The following is a 25,425-nucleotide window of genomic DNA, read 5'->3' as shown; positions in this document are numbered from 1 at the left end:
TTAGCCCATCTATCCTCCAATAGCTGTTTATATCTTACCCTAACTGCCTCCTCTTTTAGTTTATAAACCTTCACCTCTCTCTTCCCTGATGCTTCTATTCTCCTTGTATCCCATCTACCTTTTACTCTCAGTGTAGCTACAACTAGAAAGTGATCTGATATATCTGTGGCCCCTCTATAAACATGTACATCCTGAAGTCTACTCAACAGTCTTTTATCTACCAATACATAATCCAACAAACTACTGTCATTTTGCCCTACATCATATCTTGTATACTTATTTATCCTCTTTTTCTTAAAATATGTATTACCTATAACTAAACCCCTTTCTATACAAAGTTCAATCAAAGGGCTCCCATTATCATTTACACCTGGCACCCCAAACTTACCTACCACACCCTCTCTAAAAGTTTCTCCTACTTTAGCATTCATGTCCCCTACCACAATCACTCTCTCACTTGGTTCAAAGGCTCCTATACATTCACTTAACATCTCCCAAAATCTCTCTCTCTCCTCTGCATTCCTCTCTTCTCCAGGTGCATACATGCTTATTATAACCCACTTCTCGCATCCAACCTTTACTTTAATCCACATAATTCTTGAATTTACATATTCATATTCTCTTTTCTCCTTCCATAACTGATCATTCAACATTACTGCTACCCCTTCCTTTGCTCTAACTCTCTCAGATACTCCAGATTTAATCCCATTTATTTCCCCCCACTGAAACTCCCCTACCCCCTTCAGCTTTGTTTCGCTTAGGGCCAGGACATCCAACTTCTTTTCATTCATAACATCAGCAATCATCTGTTTCTTGTCATCCGCACTACATCCACGCACATTTAAGCATCTCAGTTTTATAAAGTTTTTCTTCTTCTCTTTTTTAGTAAATGTCTACAGGAGAAGGGGTTACTAGCCCATTGCTCCCGGCATTTTAGTCGCCTCATACGACACGCATGGCTTACGGAGGAAAGATTCTTTTCCACTTCCCCATGGACAACAGAAGAAATAAAGAAGAACAAGAGCTATTTAGAAAAAGGAGAAAAACCTAGATGTATATATATATATATGCATGTGCGTGTCTGTGAAGTGTGACCAAAGTGTAAGTAGGAGTAGCAAGATATCCCTGTTATCTAGCGTGTTTATGAGACAGAAAAAGAAACCAGCAATCCTACCATCATGCAAAACAGTTACAGGTTTCTGTTTCACAGTCATCTGGCAGGACGGTAGTACTTCCTTGGGTGGTTGCTGTCTACCAACCTACTACCTGCAATATGCAGTGTGAATATAATGCAAAGAATCTGTAACTTGGAGATTAGGAGAACGTGCAGGGCTTCTAAAAGTATTATCCAGAGGGTTGAGGAGGGGTTGTTGAGGTAGTTTGGAGATTTAGAGAGGATGGAACAAAATAGAATGACATGACTTGGAGGGTGTGTAAATCTGTAGTGACAAGAGGTGGGGTAGGGATCATTCTAGGACCAGCTGGGCTGTGGTTTGTATATTGGACTACATGCAGCCAGCAGTAACAGCCTGGTTGATCATGCCCTCATCCACTGGGAGGCATGGTCAAGGACTGGGCTGTGGGGGCATTGGCCCCCTAGAATTCCCTCCAGGAAGGTTGGGAAGGGGTAAAGGAGGTTTTGTGTGTGAAGTGTTTGGACTTCCAGAATGAATGAATGAATGAATGAATGTACAGTGGACCCCCGCATAGCGACCTTAATCCGTGCAAGAGGGCTGGCTGTTATGCGAAATGTTCGGTATGCGAATGAATTTTCCCCATAAGAAATAATGGAAATCAAATTAATCCGTGCAAGACACCCAAAAGTATGAAAAAAAAAAAATTTACCACATGAAATGTTAATTTTAATACACACAAACTGAAAAAGGCAGGCACAATTACATGACACTTACTTTTATTGAAGATCTGGTGATGATTGATGGGATGGGAGGAGGGGAGAGAGAGTGTTAGTGTTTAGAAGGGGAATCCCCTTCCATTAAGACTTGAGGTGTCGAGTCCTTTTCTGGGGTTACTTCCCTTCTTCTTTTAATGCCACTAGGACCAGCTTCAGAGTCACTGGACTTCTTTCGCACAACATATCTGTCCATAGTGGCATGTACCTCTCGTTCCTTTATGACTTCCCTAAAGTGTTTCACAACATTGTCAGTGTAATAGTCACCAGCACGGCTTGCAATAGCTGTGTGAGGGTGATTTTCATCCATAAAGGTTTGCACTTTCAGCCACATTGCAGATTTCCTTAATCTTTGTAGTAGGCAATTTCTTCAATTTCTCTCTCCCCTCCTTTGAACCAGTTTCCTCAGGTCTGGCTTCTTGCTGTTGAAGTTGATCTATCAGCTCATCAGTGGTTAGTTCTTCATTGTCCTCCTCCACCAACTCTTCCACATCATCCCCACTAACCTCCAACCCCAAGGACTTCCCCAATGCCACAATTGATTCCTCAACTGGCATACTCCTCTCAGGGTTAGCCTCAAACCCTTCAAAATCCCTTTTGTCTACACATTCTGGCCACAGTTTCTTCCAAGCAGAGTTCAAGGTCTTCTTAGTCACTCCCTCCCAAGCCTTACCTATAAGGTTTATACAATTGAGGATATTAAAGTGATCTCTCCAAAAGTCTCTTCGAGTCAGTTGAGTTTCTGAGGTCACTACAAAGCACCTTTCAAACAGAGCTTTTGTGTACAGTTTTTTGAAGTTTGCAATAACCTGCTGGTCCATGGGCTGCAGGAGAGGAGTGGTATTAGGAGGCAAAAACTTCACCTTAATGAATTTCATGTCCCCATAAAGTCGCTCTGCCACGTCTGTAGGATGACCAGGGGCATTGTCTAACACCAGGAGGCACTTAAGTTCTAATTTCTTTTCAGTTAGGTAATCTTTCACATTGGGGGCAAATGCATGGTGTAACCAGTCATAGAAAAAGTCCCTAGTGACCCATGCCTTACTGTTTGCCCTCCACAGCACACACAAATTTTCCTTGAGGACATTCTTTTGCCTGAACGGTCTGGGAGTTTCAGAGTGATACACTAATAAAGGCTTCACTTTGCAATCACCAGTAGCATTGGAACACATCAACAAAGTAAGCCTGTCTTTCATAGGCTTATGTCCTGGGAGTGCCTTTTCCTCCTGAGTAATGTAGGTCCTGCTTGGCATTTTCTTCCAAAACAGGCCTGTTTCATCACAATTAAACACTTGTTCAGGTTTCAGTCCTTCACTGTCTATGCACTCCTTGAATTCCTGCACATATTTTTCAGCCGCTTTGTGGTCCGAACTGGCAGCCTCACCATGCCTTATCACACTATGTATGCCACTACGCTTCTTAAATCTCTCAAACCAACCTTTGCTGGCCTTAAATTCACTCACATCATCACTAGTTGCAGGCATTTTTTTAATTAAATCCTCATGCAACTTCCTAGCCTTTTCGCTTATGATCGCTTGAGAAACGCTATCTCCTGCTAGCTGTTTTTCATTTATCCACACCAATAAGAGTCTCTCAACATCTTCCATCACTTGCGATCTCTGTTTCGAAAACACAGTTAAACCTTTGGCAAGAACAGCTTCCTTGATTGCCTTTCTGTTGCCCACAATAGTAGAGATGGTTGATTTGGGTTTCTTGTACAACCTGACCAGGTCGGCGATACGCACTCCACTTTCATACTTATCAATGATCTCTTTCTTCATCTCTATTGGAATTCTAACCCTTATTGCTGTAGGGTTGGAACTAGAAGCTTTCTTGGGGCCCATGGTCACTTATTTTCCAGATAAAGCACCGAAAACACTGTAATAATACGAAATATTCCGATTGTATGCTTGGATGTTACCGCGGAGGCTGGCTGGTAAACAATGCCACCGGCGGAACATATGAGGCTGGCTCAGGCCGCACACTGGACGCGTCTCGGACGAAGGGCGGTGAGCGGGTTTTTGGGCGGTATGCGAGGCAAAATTTTAGCGATCAAAGCGTCCGGTATGCGGATTGTACGTTATGCAATGCGTCCGGTATGTGGGGGTCCACTGTATATGTATGTACTCACCTATTTGTGGTTGCAGGGGTCAAGTCATAGCTCCTGGCCCTGCCTCTTCACTGGTTGCTACTAGGTCTTCTCTCTCCCTGCTCCATGAGCTTTATCAAACCTCGTCTTAAAACTGTGTATGGTTCCTGCCTCCACTACGTCATTTTCTAGGCTATTCCACTGTCTAACAACTCTATGACTGTAGAAATACTTCCTAATATCTCTCTGACTTATCTGTGTCTTCAACTTCCAATTGTGACCTCTTGTTTCTGTGTCCCCTCCCTGGAACATCCTGTCTTTGTCCACCTTGTCTATTCCGCACAGTATTTTATATGTCATTATCATGTCTCCCCTGACCCTCCTGTCCTCCAGTGTCGTCAGGCCGATTTCCCTTAACCTTTCTTCATAGGACATTCCCCTTAGCTCTGGAACTAACCTTGTCGCAAACCTTTGCACTTTCTCTAATTTCTTGACGTGCTTGATCAAGTGCGGGTTCCAAACAGTTGCTGCATACTCCAGTATGGGCTTGACGTACACGGTGTACAGTGTCTTGTGTGTGTGTGTGTGTGTGTGTGTGTGTGTGTGTGTGTGTGTGTGTGTGTGTGTGTGTGTGTGTGTGTGTGTGTGTGTGTGCGCGTGTGTGTGTGTGTGTGTGTGTGTGTGTGTGTGTGTGTGTGTGTGTGTGTGTGTGTGTGTGTGTGTGTGTGTGTGCGTGTGCGTGTGTGTGTGTGTGTGTGTGTGTGTGTGTATACTCACCTAATTGTACTCACCTAGTTGAGGCTGCAGGTGTCGAGTCCAAGCTCCTGGCCCCGCCTCTTCACTGGTCGCTACTAAGTCACTCTCCCTGAACCGTGAGCTTTATCATACCTCTGCTGTTTTCGTGTGTGTGTGTTCGTGTGTGTGTGTGTCAATGGAAGCAAATGGTTATGACTTCTCATGCTGTTGGAATGTAAGCAAAGTAACATTTCTGAAGGGATTCAGGAAAACTGGTTAACTGGACTTGAGTCCTGGAGGTGGGAAGTACATTGCCTGCACTCTGAAGAAAGGATGAAGCCAGTAAACACTTTTAAAAATGCCTCTGCTACTTTTATATTGCCAATAGTGGCTTCACTATGCACTTTTAGCATTATGCAACTTTACTCTCTCTAAACCTACAGAACCAACCACAGGTGGCATTAAATGGTAAATAACTAGCACTATTATCGTCTAATCATTCCTTCAACTCCTCAGAGACTCAGAGCTTTTTCCTGTATCAGCATTCCATCAACATGCATTCTTTCCTGGTACTGGTCACCTTTTTTTTTTTTTAACACGCTGGCTGTCTCCCACCGAGGCAGGGTGACTAAAAAAAAAAGAAACGCTTTCACCATCATTCACACGTAATCACTGTCTTTGCAGAGGTGCCCAGATATGACAGTTTAGATGTCAGTCCAAACAGTCAATATCCCAAACCCCTCCTTTAAAGTGCAGGCACTGTACTTCCCACCTCCAGCTAACTGGTTTCCCTGAATCCCTTCACAAGATATTATCCTGCTTACACTCCAACAACTCATCAGGTCCCAAATGCCATTTGTCTCCATTCACTCCTGTCTAATATGCTCACACATGCCCACTGCATGTCCAAGCCCCTTGCACACAAAACACCTTTTACCCCACCTCCCTCCATCCTTCCCTAGGATGACCCCTCCACTACAGATTTATACACCCTCCAAGGCATCCTATTTTGCTCCATCCTCTCTAAATGACCAACCACTTCAACAACCCCACTTCAGCCCTCTGAATAACACTTTAGTAACTCCACACCTCCTCCTCATTTTCACACAATGAATTCTCTGCATAATATTTACACCACACATTGCCCTTAGACATGACATCTCCACTGCCTCCAGCCTCCTCCTTGCTGCAGCATTTACAACCCAAGCTTCCCCATATAAGTGTTGGTACCACTATACTCTTGTACATTCCCTTCTTTGCCTCAATGGATAACGTTTTTTTTGTCTCCACAGATACCTCAATCCACCACTTTTTTCCTTCTTTAATTCTATGGCTAACCTCATCCTTCATAAACTCAACTGCTGACAAATCTGCACCAAAATATCTGAACACATTCACTTCTTCCATACTCCCTCCCTCCAATGTGATATCCAATTTTTTTTTCCTAACTCGTTTAATACCTTCATCACCTGACTCTTACCTATGTTCACTTTCAACTTTCTTCCTTTACACACCCTCCCAAACTTGTCCACTAACCTTTGCAACTTCTTAGAATCTCCCAAAAGCATCAGCAAAAAGTAACTGTCAACTCCTACATCTGTCTACATGAAATACTTTTCCATTTCACTCTAATGCATTTCTTGGATATTACTGCTCTTATCCAAGACAAATTTTATATTTAATAACAGCTACAGTGGTTGATGCCTCTATGCTGTACATATGCACATTGTATCATTCTTTTTGGCACATATAAGCGACTATTGGCAGAAAGGTGGGCTAGTGCAAAGATGAGTAGTGGGGGGGTTGAAGAGGGTTGGAATAGTTTTAAAAATGCAGTATTAGAATGTGGGGAAGAAGTTTGTGGTTATAGGAGGGTGGGGGCAGGAGGAAAGAGGAGTGATTGGTGGAATGATGAAGTAAAGGATGTGATAAGAGAGAAAAAGGTAGCTTATGAGAGGTTTTTACAAAGCAGAAGTGTTATAAGAAGAGCAGAGTATATGGAGAGTAAAAGAAAGGTAAAGAGAGTGGTGAGAGAGTGCAAAAGGAGAGCAGATGATAGAGTGGGAGAGGCACTGTCAAGAAATTTTAATGAAAATAAGAAAAAATTTTGGAGTGAGTTAAACAAGTTAAGAAAGCCAAGGGAAAGTATGGATTTGTCAGTTAAAAACAGAGTAGGGGAGTTAGTAGATGGGGAGATGGAGGTATTAGGTAGATGGCGAGAATATTTTGAGGAACTTTTAAATGTTAAGGAAGAAACAGAGGCAGTAATTTCATGCACTGGTCAGGGAGGTATACCATCTTTTAGGAGTGAAGAAGAGCAGAATGTAAGTGTGGGGGAGGTACGCGAGGCATTACGTAAAATGAAAGGGGGTAAAGCAGCTGGAACTGATGGGATCATGACAGAAATGTTAAAAGCAGGGGAAGAGTGGTACTTTTGTTTAATAAATGTATGAAAGAGGGGAAGGTACCTAGGGATTGGCAGAGAGCATGTATAGTCCCTTTATATAAAGGGAAAGGGGACAAAAGAGACTGTAAAAATTATAGAGGAATAAGCTTACTGAGTATACCAGGAAAAGTGTATGGTAGGGTTATAATTCAAAGAATTAGAGGTAAGACAGAATGTAGGATTGCGGATGAGCAAGGAGGTTTCAGAGTGGGTAGGGGATGTGTAGATCAAGTGTTTACATTGAAGCATATATGTGAACAGGTAAAGGTAGGGAAGTTTTTATTGCATTTATGGATTTAGAAAAGGCATATGATAGAGTGGATAGAGGAGCAATGTGGCAGATGTTGCAAGTATATGGAATAGGTGGTAAGTTATTAAATGCTGTAAAGAGATTTTATGAGGATAGTGAGGCTCAGGTTAGGGTGTGTAGAAGAGAGGGAGACTACTTCCCGGTAAAAGTAGGTCTTAGACAGGGATGTGTAATGTCACCATGGTTGTTTAATATATTTATAAATGGGGTTGTAAAGGAAGTAAATGCTAGGGTGTTCGGGAGAGGGGTGGGATTAAATTTTGGGGAATCAAATTCAAAATGGGAATTGACACAGTTACTTTCTGCTGGTGATACTGTGCTTATGGGAGATTCTAAAGAAAAATTGCAAAGGTTAGTGGATGAGTTTGGGAATGTGTGTAAAGGTAGAAAATTGAAAGTGAACATAGAAAAGAGTAAGGTGATGAGGGTGTCAAATGATTTAGATAAAGAAAAATTGGATATCAAATTGGGGAGGAGGAGTATGGAAGAAGTGAATGTTTTCAGATACAGTGGACCCCCGCATACCTTTGGCATCACATAACGTTAAATCCGCATACCGATACATTTTATCACTAAAATTTTGCCTTGCATACCGCTAAAAAACCCGCTCAACACTATTCGTCCGAGACGTGTCTAATGTGCGGCCTGAGCCAGCCTCATATGTTCCGCCGGTGGCATTGTTTACAAGCCAGCCTTCGCGGTAACATCCAAGCATACAATTGGAACATTTCGTATTATTACAGCGTTTTTGGTGATTTTATCTGCAAAATAAGTGACCATGGGCCCCAAGAAAGCTTCTAGTGCCAACCCTGTGGTAAAAAGGGTGAGAAATATTATCGAAATACTGTGGTACCATGGTCAACTGCTGCTGCTGCTGTAGCACCGTCAGCTGCTGCTGCTGCTGTAGCACTGTCAGCTGCTGCTGCTGCTATACCACCGTCAGCTGCTGCTGCTGTAGCACTGTCAGCTGCTGCTGCTGTAGCACTGTCAGCTGCTGCTGCTGCTGTAGTACCATCTGCTGCTGCTGTAGCATCATCTGCTGCTGCTGCTGTACCACCGTCAGCTGCTGCTGCTGCTGTAGTACCGTCTGCTGCTGCTGTAGCATCGTCTGCTGCTGCTGTAGCATCGTCTGCTGCTGCTGTACCACCGTCAGCTGCTGCTGTACCACCGTCAGCTGCTGCTGCTGCTGCTGTAGTACCATCTGCTGCTGCTGTAGCATCGTCTGCTGCTGCTGTAGCACTGTCAGCTGCTGCTGCTGCTGTAGCACCGTCAGCTGCTGCAGCACCGTTGTTGGTGTGGCTTATTGAGAATACCAAGAAACAATTAACCCCAGAGGGTTAGCCACCCAGGATAACCCAAAAAAGTCAGTGTCGTCGAGGACTGTCTAACTTATTTCCATTGAGGTCCTTAATCTTGTCTCCCAGGATGCAACCCACACCAGTCGACTAACACCCAGGTGAACAGGGAAAAACGCCTTGAACTAGTGCTCATATTGGTGAATTTAAAGCCAGCAAAGGTTGGTTTGAGAGATTTAAGAATCGTAGTGGCATACACAGTGTGATAAGGCTGTTCTGGAAGAAAATGCCAAACAGGACCTACAGTACTCAGGAGGAAAAGGCACTCATAGGACACAGTGTCTCATCAGTCATCGCTGCATCTTCAATAAAGGTAAGTGTCATTTATTCTTCATTTAGTAGAGTAGTACATGCACAATATATACTGTGCATGTACTACTCTACTATTGTGCATGTATCCTTCTCTTTGTGTGTAGGAAAATGTATATTTCATGTGGTAAAATTTTTTTTTCATACTTTTGGGTGTCTTGCACGGATTAATTTGATTTCCATTATTTCTTATGGGGAAAATTTATTCGCATAACGATAATTTCGCATAACAATGAGCTCTCATGAACGGATTAATATCGTTATGCGGGGGTCCACTGTACTTGGGAGTTGACGTGTCGGCGGATGGATTTATGAAGGATGAGGTTAATCATAGAATTGATGAGGGAAAAAAAATTTGAGTGGTGCGTTGAGGTATATGTGGAGTCAAAAAAACGTTATCTATGGAGGCAAAGAAGGGAATGTATGAAAGTATAGTGGTACCAACACTCTTATATGGGTGTGAAGCTTGGGTGGTAAATGCAGCAGCGAGGAGACGGTTGGAGGCAGTGGAGATGTCCTGTTTAAGGGCAATGTGTGGTGTAAATATTATGCATAAAATTCGGAGTGTGGAAATTAGGAAAAGGTGTGGAGTTAATAAAAGTATTAGTCAGAGGGCAGAAGAGGGGTTGTTGAGGTGGTTTGATCATTTAGAGAGAATGGATCAAAGTAGAATGACATGGAAAGCATATAAATCTATAGGGAAAGGAAGGCGGGGTAGGGGTCGTACTCGAAAGGGTTGGAGAGAGGGAGTAAAGGAGGTTTTGTGGGCAAGGGGCTTGGACTTCCAGCAAGCGTGTGTGAGCGTGTTAGATAGGAGTGAATGGAGACGAATGGTACTTGGGACCTGACGATCTGTTGGAGTGTGAGCAGGGTAATATTTAGTGAAGGGATTCAGGGAAACCGGTTATTTTCATATAGTTGGACTTGAGTCCTGGAAATGGGAAGTACAATGCCTGCACTTTAAAGGAGGGGTTTTGGGATATTGGCAGTTTGGAGGGATATGTTGTGTGTCTTTATATGTGTATGCTTCTAGACTGTTGTATTCTGAGAACGTCTGCAAAAACAGTGATAATGTGCGAGTGTGGTGAAAGTGTTGAATGATGATGAAAGTATTTTCTTTTTGGGGATTTTCTTTCTTTTTTGGGTCACCCTGCCTTGGTGGGAGACGGCCGACTTTTTGAAAAAAAAAAAAAAAAATTTCTTTTCTGTTGAGTATTACTACAGGCATGTTTGTGCTTTACAGTCATGATGCACAGCTGTTTTCTTAGGTCAAACCCCCCCCCCAAAAAAAAAAAAACAGCAAACACAACGAGATGAGAGTAAATTCAAGAATGGAAATATGTTTACTACTAGCCCTAACACTTTCATTGTAAATGGTCTGCCATTTGGGTGAGTCTTTGAACGTAAGTAATTGTGTCCAGAGTGCCAGTATCATAAGTGTGGAACATTGTAAGTCAGGGTCCTCTTGTACTAACAGATGTGAAAGTACATTTCCTGTGGTGAAACAAGTGGGAAATGAAATACTGGACACTTGCCTTCCATCATCAAAATTAATACAGATCAGAAAAATCTGGTAAAGAAAAAACCCCTCACCCCAAACTTACAATTAGTAGGTAAAAATGAAATTTATACTAGTTCTACAGAAATTTAATGTCTTCTACTCAACTTTGTTTCTATCCATCCTATTTGATTCTCAGTCTTTTCATGTTCTTCATAAAGTTTGGAATAATAAAGTTCACTATTCACCTTGCCTATATTCTCTACCCAGCCAAAAAAATAGTTGTCATAAATTTCTTCATTACTATAAGGCAGCCAATAATACATACAAGCTGCTTTGTTATGGCCTTAGCATATCCAAAAATGTTTTAGTGCACAAAAACTTTCAGGCTTTGTAATAAAAAAAACTTTACATACCATTACACTCACATAGACTAGTGCTGATACTCTTACATGGTCTAATATTCTTAAGCATTAAACCATAAGGGTCATATAGTGCTGCATGGTAGAGAGAAATATAGAGAGAAGGAGCAGCAGAGGTGTTGAGGGAAGAACACGGCTAAAAGGATGATGATGCAAACTAGTGTCAGTTAAGAAATCAAAGTGTGTCTGAAATAAAAGTGCGATTTTTGAGAAGGAGGAATCTAGAAACTGGATTCAAATAGCATATTGCTAAAAATATTGAAAAAAAAAAATATATATATTACAGAACAAACTAAAGTTGGGACAATGTTTTGGTCTGTTCTGTGACTTAATCTTATGTATTTTGTGTTTTCCTTCACATATGCCAGAGCATTGGAAAAAGAATGTGAAATGTGGTTAAGATTCTCACCAATGAATAAAGTGACTGACCAAGAGATGTTTGTGTAAAGATGGCTGACAATCCTCGTAGAGTGGCACAATGTGCCCTGCTCCTCCATAACATGACCATGGGAATGCAACTCCTTCCTAAGCTGGGAACCTTCTATACACACACATATATTTAATGTAATAATTTAAGATATACTTCTGTATCCTAGGTAGTAGCTTGGTAGTCAGCAACCGCCCAGGGAGGTACTACCGTCCTGCCAAGTGAGTGTAAAACGGAAACCTGTAATTGTTTTACATGATGGTAGGATTGCTGGTGTCTTTTTTCTGTCTCATAAACATGCAAGATTTCAGGTACGTCTTGTTACTTCTATTTACACTTACGTCACACTACACATACATGTACAAGCATATATATACACACCCCTCTGGGTTTTCTGCTATTTTCTTTCTAGTTCTTGTTCTTGTTTATTTTCTCTTATCTCCATAGGGAAGTGGAACAGAATTCTTCCTCCGTAAGCCTTGCGTGTTGTAAGAGGCGACTAAAATGCTGGGAGCAAGGGGCTAGTAACCCCTTCTCCTGTATGGATTACTAAATTTAAAAAGAGAAACTTTCGTTTTTCTTTTTGGGCCACCCTGCCTCGGTGGGATATGGCCGGCTTGTTGAAAAAAAAAAAAAAACTTTTATATATCATCTTCTTTCAATGAATCGGCTGTATCCTACTGAGGCAGGGTGGCCCAAAAAGAAAAATGAAAGTTTCTCACTCCTGGCATTTTAGTCACCTCTTACAACATGCATGGCCTATGGAGGAAGAATTCTGTTCCACTTCCCCATGGAGATAAGAGGAAATAAACAAGAATAAGAACTAGTAAGAAAATCGAAGAAAACCCAGATGGATGTGTATATATATGCAGGGAGGGATATAGTGTTGGAGTGGTTGGTATTTTTGTTTAATAAATGTATGAAAGAGAGAAAGGTACCTAGGGATTGGCAGAAAGCATATATAGTCCCTTTATATAAAGGGAAGGGGGACAAGAGAGATTGTAAAAATTATAGAGGAATAAGTTTACTGAGTCCTAGGTAGTAGGTTGGTAGACAGCAACCGCCCAGGGAGGTACTACCGTCCTGCCAAGTGAGTGTAAAACGTAAGCCTGTAATTGTTTTACACGATGGTAGGATTGCTGGTGTTTTTTCTGTCTCATAAACATGCAAGGTTTCAGGTACGTCTCGCTACTTCTGCTTACACTTAGGTCACACTACACATACATGTACAAGCATATGTATACACACCCCTCTGGGTTTTCTTCTATTTTCTTACTAGCTCTTGTTCTTGTTTATTTCCTCTTATCTCCATGGGGAAGTGGAACAGAATTCTTCCTCCGTAAGCTATGCGTGTTGTAAGAGGCGACTAAAATGCCAGGAGCAAGGGGCTAGTAACCCCTTCTCCTGTATATATTACTAAATATGAAAGGAGAAACTTTTGTTTTTCCTTTTGGGCCACCCCACCTCGGTGGGATACGGCTGGTGTGTTGAAAGAAAGAAAGAAGTTTACTGAGTATACCAGGAAAAGTGTACGGTAGGGTTATTACTGAAAGAATTAGAGGTAAGAGAAAATGTAGGATTGCAGATGAGCAAGGAGGTTTTAGAGTGGGTAGGGGATGTGTAGATCAAGTGTTTACATTGAAGCATATATGTGAACAGTATTTAGATAAAGGTAGGGAAGTTTTTATTGCATGGGTTGTAAATGCTGCAGCAAGGAGGAGGCTGGAGGCAGTGGAGATGTCATGTCTAGGGGCAATGTGTGGTGTAAATATTATGCAGAGAATTCATTGAATGGATTTAGAAAAGGCATATGATAGGGGAGAAATGTGGCAGATGTTGCAAGTATATGGAATAGGTGGTAAGTTACTAAATGCTGTAACGAGTTTTTATAAGGATAGTGAGGCTCAGGTTAGGGTGTGTAGAAGAGAGGGAGACTACTTTCTGGTAAAAATAGGTCTCAGACAGGGATGTGTAATGTCACCATGGTTCTTTAATATATTTATAGATGGGGTTGTAAAAGAAGTAAATGCTAGGGTGTTCGGGAGAGGGGTGGGATTAAATTATGGGGAATCAAATACAAAATAGGAATTGACACAGTTACTTTTTGCTGATGATACTGTGCTTATGGAAGATTCTAAAGAAAAATTGCAAAGGTTAGTGGACGAGTTTGGGAGTGTGTGTAAAGGTAGAAAGTTGAAAGTGAACATAGAAAATAGTAAGGTGATGAGGGTATCAAATGATTTAGATAAAGAAAAATTGGACATCAAATTGGGGGAGGAGGAGTATGGAAGAAGTGAATGTTTTCAGATATTTGGGAGTTGACGTGTCGGCAGATGGATTTATGAAGGATGAGGTTAATCATAGAACTGATGAGGTAAAAAAGGTGAGTGGTGCGTTGAAGTATATGTGGAGACAAAAAAATGTTATCTATGGAGGCAAAGAAGGGAATGTATGAAAGTATAGTAGTACCAACACTCTTATATGGGTGTGAAGCTTGGGTTGTAAATGCTGCAGCAAGGAGGCGGTTGGAGGCAGTGGAGATGTTCTGTCTAATGGCAATGTGTGGTGTGAATATTATACAGAAAATTCGGTTTGTGGAAATTAGGAGAAGGTGTGGAGTTAATAAAAACATTAATCAGAGGGCTGAAGAGGGGTTGTTGAGGTGGTTTCGTCATATAGAGAGAATGGATCAAAGCAGAATGGCATGGAGAGTGTATAAATCTGTAGGGGAAGGAAGGCAGGGTAGGGGTCGTCCTCGAAAAGGTTGGAAGGAGGGGGCAAAGGAGGTTTTGTGGGCGAGGGGCTTGGACTTCCAGCAAGCGTGCGTGAGCGCGTTTCGATAGGAGTGAATGGAGATGAATGGTATTTGGGACCTGATGAGCTGTTGGAGTGTGAGCAGGGTAATATTTAGTGAAGGGATTCAAGGAAACTGGTTTTTATATAGCTGGACTTGAGTCCTGGAAATGGGAAGTATAATGCCTGCACTTTAAAGGAGGGGTTCTGGATATTGGCAGTTTGGAGGGATATGTTGTGTATCTTTATACGTATATGCTTCTAAACTGTTGTATTCTGAGCACCTCTGCAAAAACAGTGATTATGTGTGAGCGAGGTGAAAGTGTTGAATGATGAAAGTATTTTCTTTTTTGGGGATTTTCTTTCTTTTTGGGTAACCCTGCCTTGGTGGGAGATGGCCAACTTGTTATAAAAAAAGAAAAAAAAAAAAATGTATGTGTAGTGTGACCTAAGTGTAAGTAAAAGTAGCAAGATGTACCTGAAATCTTGCATGTTTATGAGACAAAAAAAGGACACCAGCAATCCTACCATCATGTAAAACAATTACAGGCTTTCGTTTTACAGTCACATGGCAGGACGGTAGTATCTCCCTGGGTGGTTGCTGTCTACCAACCTACTACTTAAATTATGGGAATCAAATACAAAATGGGAGTCAATTTAGTTATTTTTGCTGATGATACTGTGCTTTTGGGAGATTCTAGAGAGAAGTTGCAAAGGTTAGTGGACAAGTTTGGGAGGGTGTGTAAAGGAAGAAAGTTGAAAGTGAACATACATAAGAGTTAGGTGATGAGGGTATCAAATGAGTTAGATATTTGGGAGCTGACTTGTCAGCAGATGGGTCTATGAAAGACGAGACAAATCACAGAACTGATGAGGGTGGGATTGGAAGGTGAATGGTGTATTGAGGTGTTTGTAGAGACGAAGAATGTTATCCATTGAGACAAAGAAGGGAATGTATGAGAGTATAATTATACCAATGCTCTTATATAGGTGTGAAGCATGGGTTATGAATGCTGCAACAAGGAGAAGGCTGGAGGCAGTGGAGATGTCGTGTCTAAGAGCAATGTGCAGTGTGAATATTATACAGAAAATCCATAGTCTGGAAATTAGGTGCTGGGTTACTAAAAGTATTATCCGGAGGGCTGAGGAGGGGTTGCTGAGGTGGTTCTGACAGAGAGCATGAAACAAACTAGAATGACTTGGAGAATATATAAATCTGTAGTGGAAGGAAGGTGGGGTAGGGGTGGGACTAGGAAAGGTGCTAGGGGCGAGGGGCTTGGACTTCCAGCAGGCATGTGTGAGTGTGTTAGATAGGAGCGAGTGGAGATGGATGGTTTTTATGACTTGCTGGAGTGTGAGCAAGGTAACATTTCTGAAGGGATTCAGGGAAAACTGACAAGTCAGACTTGAATTCTGGAGGTCGAAAGTACAGTGCCGCACTCTGAAGGAGGGGCGTTGATGTTGCAGTTTTTTAAGTGTAGTGTAGGCAAGAAGCAATGGGGTGAATGATGATGAAAGTGTTTCTTCTTTTTGGGTCACCCTGCCTTGGTGGGAAATGGTTGATGTGTTAATAAAAAAAAATAATTAGGGAAAGGATAGGAGTATAATCCTTAAATATCCCATCTTATAGTGAATTCAAAACAAATTAGGATTACTTTCATACTGAAAGGTAATTTTTTTATCCCGCTGACAGTCTCCCTTGTCTTCGCAGAGGCGCACAGACACAACAGTTTAGATGGGAGGGAAAACATCTAAGCAATTTGTGCTACTTAACAGAGTTAGCATGTGAGTGCTCTCACAAAGTTCTCTCACCACAAGATTTGCATGTTCATCATAAGATGAACACCACTACCTGTCAACTGACTGTTGTTCATCGTAAGATCACCACTAGCACCTGTCAATTGACTGTTGCCCATCATAAGATGACCACCACCACTTGTTAACTGACTGTTGTTCATCATAACATGAACACCACCCCCTATCAATTGACTGTTGTTCATCCATAACATGAGCACCACCATCTATCAAATGACTTTGTCCACCAAAAGATGAACACTACCATCTGTCAACTGACTGTTATTCACCATAAAATAAACACTATCACCCATTAACTGTTGTTCATCACCAAAAGATGAACACCACCACTTGTTAAATGACTGTTGTTCATGCCCATAAGATGAACACCTGTTACCTGACTGCTGTTCATCACTTCCTATTTCACCACACTAAGTCATAACTTTCACCATGGTAACCTAATATATATATCTTGAGTACTACCTCTATCAGCAGCTGATGAATGACTTTTAATATATTTACAAAGAAATTTAGAGTCAAATTATTTGTCTTCTTGTAACTCAGATAAAGATTAACTACTACAACATTACAAGTTCCTGGTCCTACCACTGTATATATGAGGAGGTTCAGTATACATTCAGGTTTCAAACCGTGCGAGTGTGAGTTTTGATTTAGTGCAAAATTAATTAATGCAAGGTTTTCTTCCACCAAACTCTTCAAATTATGCACAAAAGTTATGTATAATTCAAACAGTGCAAATTTTGATTTAGTGCCAAATTAATGCTAGTATTTTCTCCCCAATCTCTTCAAACTGTTCGCAAAAATTATATGTAATTTGAATAATGTGACTACTTCACAGGATTCATTATTTGCACAATTTAGACCTGGCTGTACCTGTAATGATAACAGCTTCTGATATGTCAACATACTTCTCCATTAAGTGATTATCCTCTGAAGGTAAGTGCTGACTGCCTTCTTGTGATGTAAGTGCTGGCATCTTAGAAACCTGCTCTTCTATTTGCATTTTTTCAGATTTCTCATAATTTTCCAGCATGTCAGGTAAACTCTCCTTGCTTGGAATGTCCATTGAGTTGCAAGTTGCCCAACTTGTGAGTGCTGTTAATGTGTAGAACTCACTGGGGCAGAACCCTGAATCCTGAAAGTACGAGAAAAATTCAATATTGTAGGATAAACATGCACCTGAGAAAATAATATATAACAAGTTTCAATGTACATCAAGAAAAAAAAACCTATATCAGTGACTGGCTCATCACAGTCACTGATATTAAAGCCAAGAAAAAACACTATCCCCCCCCCAGCATCACAACAAACAATTTAACATCATTTATGCTTGCAAACTACAAGGTTTCCAACTATGAAATAACAAAATACCATCTATTAGTAGACTTCTCACCAAGTCTAATGCAGGGACACATACTAAAGGCTGCCTTGACAACAAAATATGGATACCAGGGTTCAATCTACTTCAATACAGATGGAAAAAATAGGCAACAAGGGAATGGTGGCAAAGATTGGACCAAATGCAACTTCCCAACAGTCTGAAGAAATGATACTGAAAATACTGTCCTGTCTGGAAAATCTCTCAAACCCAGCCCCAGATATCCTGTTACTTGGTGATTTCAACTTAAGGCATCTAACATGGAAGAGTGTAGCAAATACTGTAACAGCAGAGAGAATTTCAGGAGCCAGTTTAGATGAACAGTCTCATACAAATGATCTATTAACCCTTTGAGGGTCGCCAGGCCCTCTCAGAGACTTGTTCTCAGGGTCTTATGAAAAGATAGAGAATCTTTTCCCGATCATAATGACACCAAAAGTATGAAATTTGATGGAAAACTTACGGAGTTATGCTCTCGCGAAGTTAGCGGTCTCGATGATGTTTACGCATTGGCGATTTTGCCCACTTTCAGCCCTATTTTCGGCCAATTCCAGTGTACTAGTCGACAAAAATCATAACTATTTCGCTAGAACTCCATTTTTTCTATCGAATGAGTACAAGAAACCACCCATTTACCAATCTCAACTATCCAATAAAGTGGTCAGAATTTAACAATTTTGCCAATTTCACACAAATTTCAAAAGATGCCAATTTCCAAATAGGGTCCAGAATAAACAAGAAAGACATTCCTGGCACTAAACTAACATTTCCTCTGTTCATTAGTCACATCCCCAGGCCCCTCTTATATTCTTTTGCTTTCCACTTTGAATTTTTATTCTCACAAAAAATAGAAGATTTACTGTTATGCAGATTACTGTATTAGTGTAGAAATGGTATAAATAATGCCAGCGCACTTGTGAAAGAATATTAGATTCACCAGTTGACGTGTATTGGACACGTGGCATGATTTGTTTACTTCTGAACTTTGGCAAAAATCGAATATTTCTACTATTTTGAGCTCAATTTCAAGGCACTTTTCATTGTAAAATCAGTCAAAATCATCTCAATTTCTGTAATATGTCTTCCATTCTATAAAATGAGACCAGGACAACTAGAATACAACCATAAATACCATACAAAAATACAGTGCAAAGTCGCTGTTTTAAACCAAAAACACGGTCAAATTTTTTTTTCTCATTACGCACTGTGTGCTGCAGGATTTTTTTTTATACTGCGCACACTGACCACATAGACCCATTCTTTCATATGTAGGCCTACCAGCTTTCTCTTGCTAGATTTGAGGGCGCTAGAATTTAGGCGTACTAGTACGTCAAAAACCCTGGTGCATAAGCCATACTAGTACGTCCAAAACCCTGAAAGGGTTAATGAGGCTCTGCTGACAGTGTATGTGATGGATATTAGTTTTAGAAGAAAAGAAAATACTACAAAACACAGTCCTTTTGGAACATTATTATCCATCTAATATGTCAACGTCCAAGTTTCACTGACCGCAGTACAGTGTTCGACCCAAAGGCAGATGAGCGTACACTTGAAGCTGCATGGCACTGCTGGCAACTAGTGTAAAAGTTGTTCCCAAAATTTCTTTAAAGTCTCATAAAGAATTAATTATTCATCTTGTCTCTTTATATTTCAACTGTAACTTGCTGTATCTTTACCATCTCTATTCAATCACTCCACAAAACTGAAGATCACCGAATAGTAAATTTTAAATAATAAATCATGCTGTTAAAATTGTACCTGTGTACGTTATCTACTTTTCTTATTGGCATATAATTGCAATTAACTGCATAAAAAGTCCTACTTAATATTCTAAGTCTAATTCTTAAGTAGTCTTTAAGCATTAGAATTAGTTTGATGTTTAACCTCCTATGCTACTCCAAAATATACTTAGCAAATAATTAAAATATTTCCTTTTCCCTATAAAACTTTCAAGTTTGTACAATATTTCTTTTTTGTTCTGATGGTATATAAGTGTAAGTTTTCTTGACGTACACATACTCACCTGAAGAAAAGTGAAGCCAGAGTAAGTGTTCCAGGTGCAGCGATGGTGACAACACAGAGCCAGTACTAAACCCGCTACCACTGGTCGTGAACATCTGGACAAGCAATGGAGAGCCAGGTCTGGAAAAAGAAAGGGTTTTATGATTCTCACAGGTGGGCGGTAACAAGGACTCTTAACACTGAATTATCGTTAGAATAACCACTGGGAAACATTACACTCACAGTGGTCTTACAGTTATTGTCCCAACACTAAACAATAACAATGAAGACTAGAAAATAATAAGATTCACATCAGGGTTTGTTGATTTAGACCAATAGTTTAAAGCAAATGGTTTAAACTATGGTTTAAACAAAACAAAAACCATTGTTTTTTTTAATATAAGCCTTTTTATTTTTTTTTTTTTTTTTTTTTTTTTCAACAAGTCGGCCGTCTCCCACCGAGGCAGGGTGACCCAAAAAGAAAGAAAATCCCCAAAAAGAAAATACTTTCATCATCATTTAACACTTTCACCTCACTCATACATAATCACTGTTTTTGCAGAGGTGCTCAGAACACAACAGTTTAGAAACATATACGTATAAAGATGTACAATAAATCCCTCCAAACTGCCAATATCCCAAACCCCTCATTTATTTTTTCAACAAGTCGGCCGTCTCCCACCGAGGCAGGGTGACCCAAAAAAGAAAGAAAATCCCCAAAAAGAAAATACGTACTTTCATCATCATTCAACACTTTCACCACACTCGCACATTATCACTGTTTTTGCAGAGGTGCTCAGAATACAACAGTTTAGAAGCATACACATATAAAGATACACAACATATTTATTTATTATTATTATCAAATATTTATTATTATTATCAAATAAAGCGCTAAACCGACAAGGGCCATGGAGCGACCAGTCTTCATAGGTGTACCTATATGAGGAACAAAAAATTTGAAGTTTGTAGATTTAAAAGAAATATATTAATGTGTAACTATACATGGCAAGAAATATTTTCATATATCCTTAAAATTTTTCCCTGCACTATTATGTACAATGTATTTGAAATACTCTTTGTATCTCCACAAACTGTATTCACACCAAATTTTGTTGTGACCTTAACACTACTACCCTCTCAGGTTTAGCACTTCATCTGATATTACAGTATTTATATAATTATCATCACAAAAATGCATTAAATCTGTATGGGTCATAAAATGCTACTTATTAGGTAATAGAGATCATTGTCAGAGACAAATGTGATAAGAGTCAAGTCGTAAACATTTTTATTTTATTATTTTATTATCTCACTGGCCGATTCCCACCAAGGCAGGGTGGCCCGAAAAAGAAAAACTTTCACCATCATTCACTCCATCACTGTCTTGCCAGAAGGGTGCTTTACACTACAGTTTTTAAACTGCAACATTAACACCCCTCCTTCAGAGTGCAGGCACTGTACTTCCCATCTCCAGGACTCAAGTCCGGCCTGCCGGTTTCCCTGAATCCCTTCATAAATGTTACTTTGCTCACACTCCAACAGCACGTCAAGTATTAAAAACCATTTGTCTCCATTCACTCCTATCAAACACGCTCACGCATGCCTGCTGGAAGTCCAAGCCCCTCGCACACAAAACCTCCTTTACCCCCTCCCTCCAACCCTTCCTAGGCCGACCCCTACCCCGCCTTCCTTCCACTACCGACTGATACACTCTTGAAGTCATTCTGTTTCGCTCCATTCTCTCTACATGTCCGAACCACCTCAACAACCCTTCCTCAGCCCTCTGGACAACAGTTTTGGTAATCCCGCACCTCCTCCTAACTTCCAAACTACGAATTCTCTGCATTATATTCACACCACACATTGCCCTCAGACATGACATCTCCACTGCCTCCAGCCTTCTCCTCGCTGCAACATTCATCACCCACGCTTCACACCCATATAAGAGCGTTGGTAAAACTATACTCTCATACATTCCCCTCTTTGCCTCCAAGGACAAAGTTCTTTGTCTCCACAGACTCCTAAGTGCACCACTCACTCTTTTTCCCTCATCAATTCTATGATTCACCTCATCTTTCATAGACCCATCCGCTGACACGTCCACTCCCAAATATCTGAATACATTCACCTCCTCCATACTCTCTCCCTCCAATCTGATATTCAATCTTTCATCACCTAATCTTTTTGTTATCCTCATAACCTTACTCTTTCCTGTATTCACCTTTAATTTTCTTCTTTTGCACACCCTACCAAATTCATCCACCAATCTCTGCAGCTTCTCTTCAGAATCTCCCAAGAGCACAGTGTCATCAGCAAAGAGCAGCTGTGACAACTCCCACTTTGTGTGTGATTCTTTATCTTTTAACTCCACGCCTCTTGCCAAGACCCTCGCATTTACTTCTCTTACAACCCCATCTATAAATATATTAAACAACCACGGTGACATCACACATCCTTGTCTAAGGACTACTTTTACTGGGAAAAAATTTCCCTCTTTCCTACATACTCTAACTTGAGCCTCACTATCCTCGTAAAAACTTTTCACTGCTTTCAGTAACCTACCTCCTACACCATACACTTGCAACATCTGCCACATTGCCCCCCTATCCACCCTGTCATACGCCTTTTCCAAATCCATAAATGCCACAAAGACCTCTTTAGCCTTATCTAAATACTGTTCACTTATATGTTTCACTGTAAACACCTGGTCCACACACCCCCTACCTTTCCTAAAGCCTCCTTGTTCATCTGCTATCCTATTCTCCGTCTTACTCTTAATTCTTTCAATTATAACTCTACCATACACTTTACCAGGTACACTCAACAGACTTATCCCCCTATAATTTTTGCACTCTCTTTTATCCCCTTTGCCTTTATACAAAGGAACTATGCATGCTCTCTGCCAATCCCTAGGTACCTTACCCTCTTCCATACATTTATTAAATAATTGCACCAACCACTCCAAAACTATATCCCCACCTGCTTTTAACATTTCTATCTTTATCCCATCAATCCCGGCTGCCTTACCCCCTTTCATTTTACCTACTGCCTCACGAACTTCCCCCACACTCACAACTGGCTCTTCCTCACTCCTACATGATGTTATTCCTCCTTGCCCTATACACGAAATCACAGCTTCCCTATCTTCATCAACATTTAACAATTCCTCAAAATATTCCCTCCATCTTCCCAATACCTCTAACTCTCCATTTAATAACTCTCCTCTCCTATTTTTAACTGACAAATCCATTTGTTCTCTAGGCTTTCTTAACTTGTTAATCTCACTCCAAAACTTTTTCTTATTTTCAACAAAATTTGTTGATAACATCTCACCCACTCTCTCATTTGCTCTCTTTTTACATTGCTTCACCACTCTCTTAACCTCTCTCTTTTTCTCCATATACTCTTCCCTCCTTGCATCACTTCTACTTTGTAAAAACTTCTCATATGCTAACTTTTTCTCCCTTACTACTCTCTTTACATCATCATTCCACCAATCGCTCCTCTTCCCTCCTGCACCCACTTTCCTGTAACCGCAAACTTCTGCTGAACACTCTAACACTACATTTTTAAACCTACCCCATTCCTCTTCGACCCCATTGCCTATGCTCTCATTAGCCCATCTATCCTCCAATAGCTGTTTATATCTTTCCCTAACTGCCTCCTCTTTTAGTTTATAAACCTTCACCTCTCTCTTCCCTGATGCTTCTATTCTCCTTGTATCCCATGTACCTTTTACTCTCAGTGTAGCTACAACTAGAAAGTGATCTGATATATCTGATATATCTTTTTCTTTTTATTATTACCATATGGTTTTAATGATATTTAGTCGATTTCAATCACCAATGATACTGAAAAGATTGTCACACTATTAAATTATAAATTTAAATTTGAAGCCATGATCAACTACACTATGGCCCTGGTTTTCAGCATCCCGGTTTTCGGTGTACCGCTATTTTGCCAACTTTCAACTTATCCACTGCTCATTATGTTTAGCACTTGCTTCACTTTTTCGGCATAACGAGCTCAAGAGCTGCGGGCATCCAGCACTATATTTTAAGGTAAGTAATGCATTTACTGTATATTCGTATTACTTTTGTATCTTTTCCTAGGCCTAGTTCTATTATGCACTTAACCCGTAAACGGTCCAAACGTATATATATATTCACTACCCAAGTGCCCCGAATATTCTGAAAAATAAAAAAATCTTTTTTTTTATTGAAAGAAAGAGCACATTTTTCTAAGTGTTATAGGATAAAAAAAAATTAGGGTCAGTACTTACTGATAATACAGATAATACCACAGACCACTACCCTACTTTCCTCATAACAACTCTTGGTAAACTACCCCAAGACACTACTAAAGTCACCTTCAGACTTCACAATGAGGCAGCCATTAATAACTTCACAACAGCAGTAGCAAACATTGACTGGCACACTGAGCTAGAAATCTATACAGATATTGACGAATGCATTAATAATTTTATAAAAAAGACGCAATACCTCTATAACAAGCACTGCCCTAAAAAACTAAACAGATGACAGCTAAGAGACTGAACAGTCCCTGGCTAACACCCAGCATTCTCAAATCCATAAATACAAAACACCAATATGAAAACAGTACAGAATGGGTCACATAACCAGAGACCAAACAAAACGTTACTCGTCAATCCTAACCAGCCTGATAAGAAGGGCAAAAAAATTGTATTATGAGAACAGATTATCCAACTTACGAGGTGATATAAAAAAGACCTGGAAAACCCTATCAGAAATTCTGGGAACAAAAACGATATCACGAAATAGCGAAATAAAATTAGCAAAATCAGATGAACCCCAACTCCCACCAACAGAAACAGCAAACAGACTCAATGATTTCTTCTCCACTATAGGACAAAACCTTGCCAATAAAATCCCAAGCTCAGATACCCCACCAAATGACTACCTCACCGGCAACTACCCGAACACACTGTTCCTAGCTCCGACTAACCCATACGAAGTCTCCCTTATTATCAACGCACTAAAAAACAAGGCAGGAGATTTAAATACCTTACCACCCTTTATATACAAAAAAGTGTCACAAGTGCTATCACCAATCATTGCAACACTCTTTAACAAATCCATTGAATCCTCCACCTCCCCTACAGTACTCAAAATAGCAAGGGTCACCCCGATCCACAAAGGAGGAGACCAAACAGAGTTGAATAATTATAGGCCAATATCCAACTTACACCCTCTCTCAAAAATCTTCGAAAAATTAATTCATAAACGAATCTACTCCTACCTTATCTCCCAAAACATACTCAACCCCTGCCAATTTGGATTCAGGCCTAATAAAAATACTAATGATGCTATTATACACATGCTAGAACATATATACACTGCAATAGAGAAAAAAGAAGTCCCACTGGGGATATTCATTGACTTACGTAAAGCTTTTGATACAGTTGACCATGACTTGCTCCACATAAAATTGTCACACTATGGTATAAGAGGGCACTCCCTCAACTACCTCAAGTCATACCTCACCAACAGAAGCCAATATGTGTACGCAAATGGGGCAAACTCTTCTGCACAACCAATTACAGTTGGTGTCCCACAGGGAAGTGTCCTTGGCCCTCTTCTCTTTCTCCTATACATAAATGACCTACCAAATGCTTCGCAATTACTCAAACCCACACTATTTGCAGATGACACTACATACGTCTTCTCCCACCCGAGCCCAGTCACGCTAGCCAATACTGTAAATACCGAATTACAGAAAATATCTACCTGGATGAGGACTAACAAACTTACACTAAACATTGACAAAACCTACTTCATTCAGTTTGGTAACAGAGCTACAGATGTCCCTCTTAACATAATGATAAATGGATCACCTATCACAAAGCTAACAGAGGGAAAATTCTTAGGAATCCACCTTGATAATAGACTCAAAT

At 40.4% G+C, this 25,425-nt stretch overlaps 1 protein-coding gene across 1 annotated transcript in view; it reads right to left on the bottom strand.

Moving 5' to 3' along the window:
• LOC138851358 (tRNA:m(4)X modification enzyme TRM13 homolog) overlaps positions 1 to 25,425 on the bottom strand; it is a 71,103-nt gene that overhangs the window by 3,554 nt on the left and 42,124 nt on the right. The window contains exons 3-4 of the mRNA XM_070080406.1: positions 19,510 to 19,628; positions 17,017 to 17,243 (exon numbers count right to left, since the gene is read on the bottom strand). Coding sequence (XP_069936507.1) covers positions 17,017 to 17,243; positions 19,510 to 19,628 — 346 coding nt within the window. The remainder of the gene's footprint in view (positions 1 to 17,016; positions 17,244 to 19,509; positions 19,629 to 25,425) is intronic.

The sequence above is a fragment of the Cherax quadricarinatus genome, unplaced genomic scaffold (assembly GCF_038502225.1).
Source record: "Cherax quadricarinatus isolate ZL_2023a unplaced genomic scaffold, ASM3850222v1 Contig410, whole genome shotgun sequence".
In the NCBI taxonomy this organism is placed as follows: Eukaryota; Metazoa; Arthropoda; class Malacostraca; order Decapoda; family Parastacidae; genus Cherax; species Cherax quadricarinatus.
This window is presented reverse-complemented; position numbering and strand designations above follow the sequence as displayed.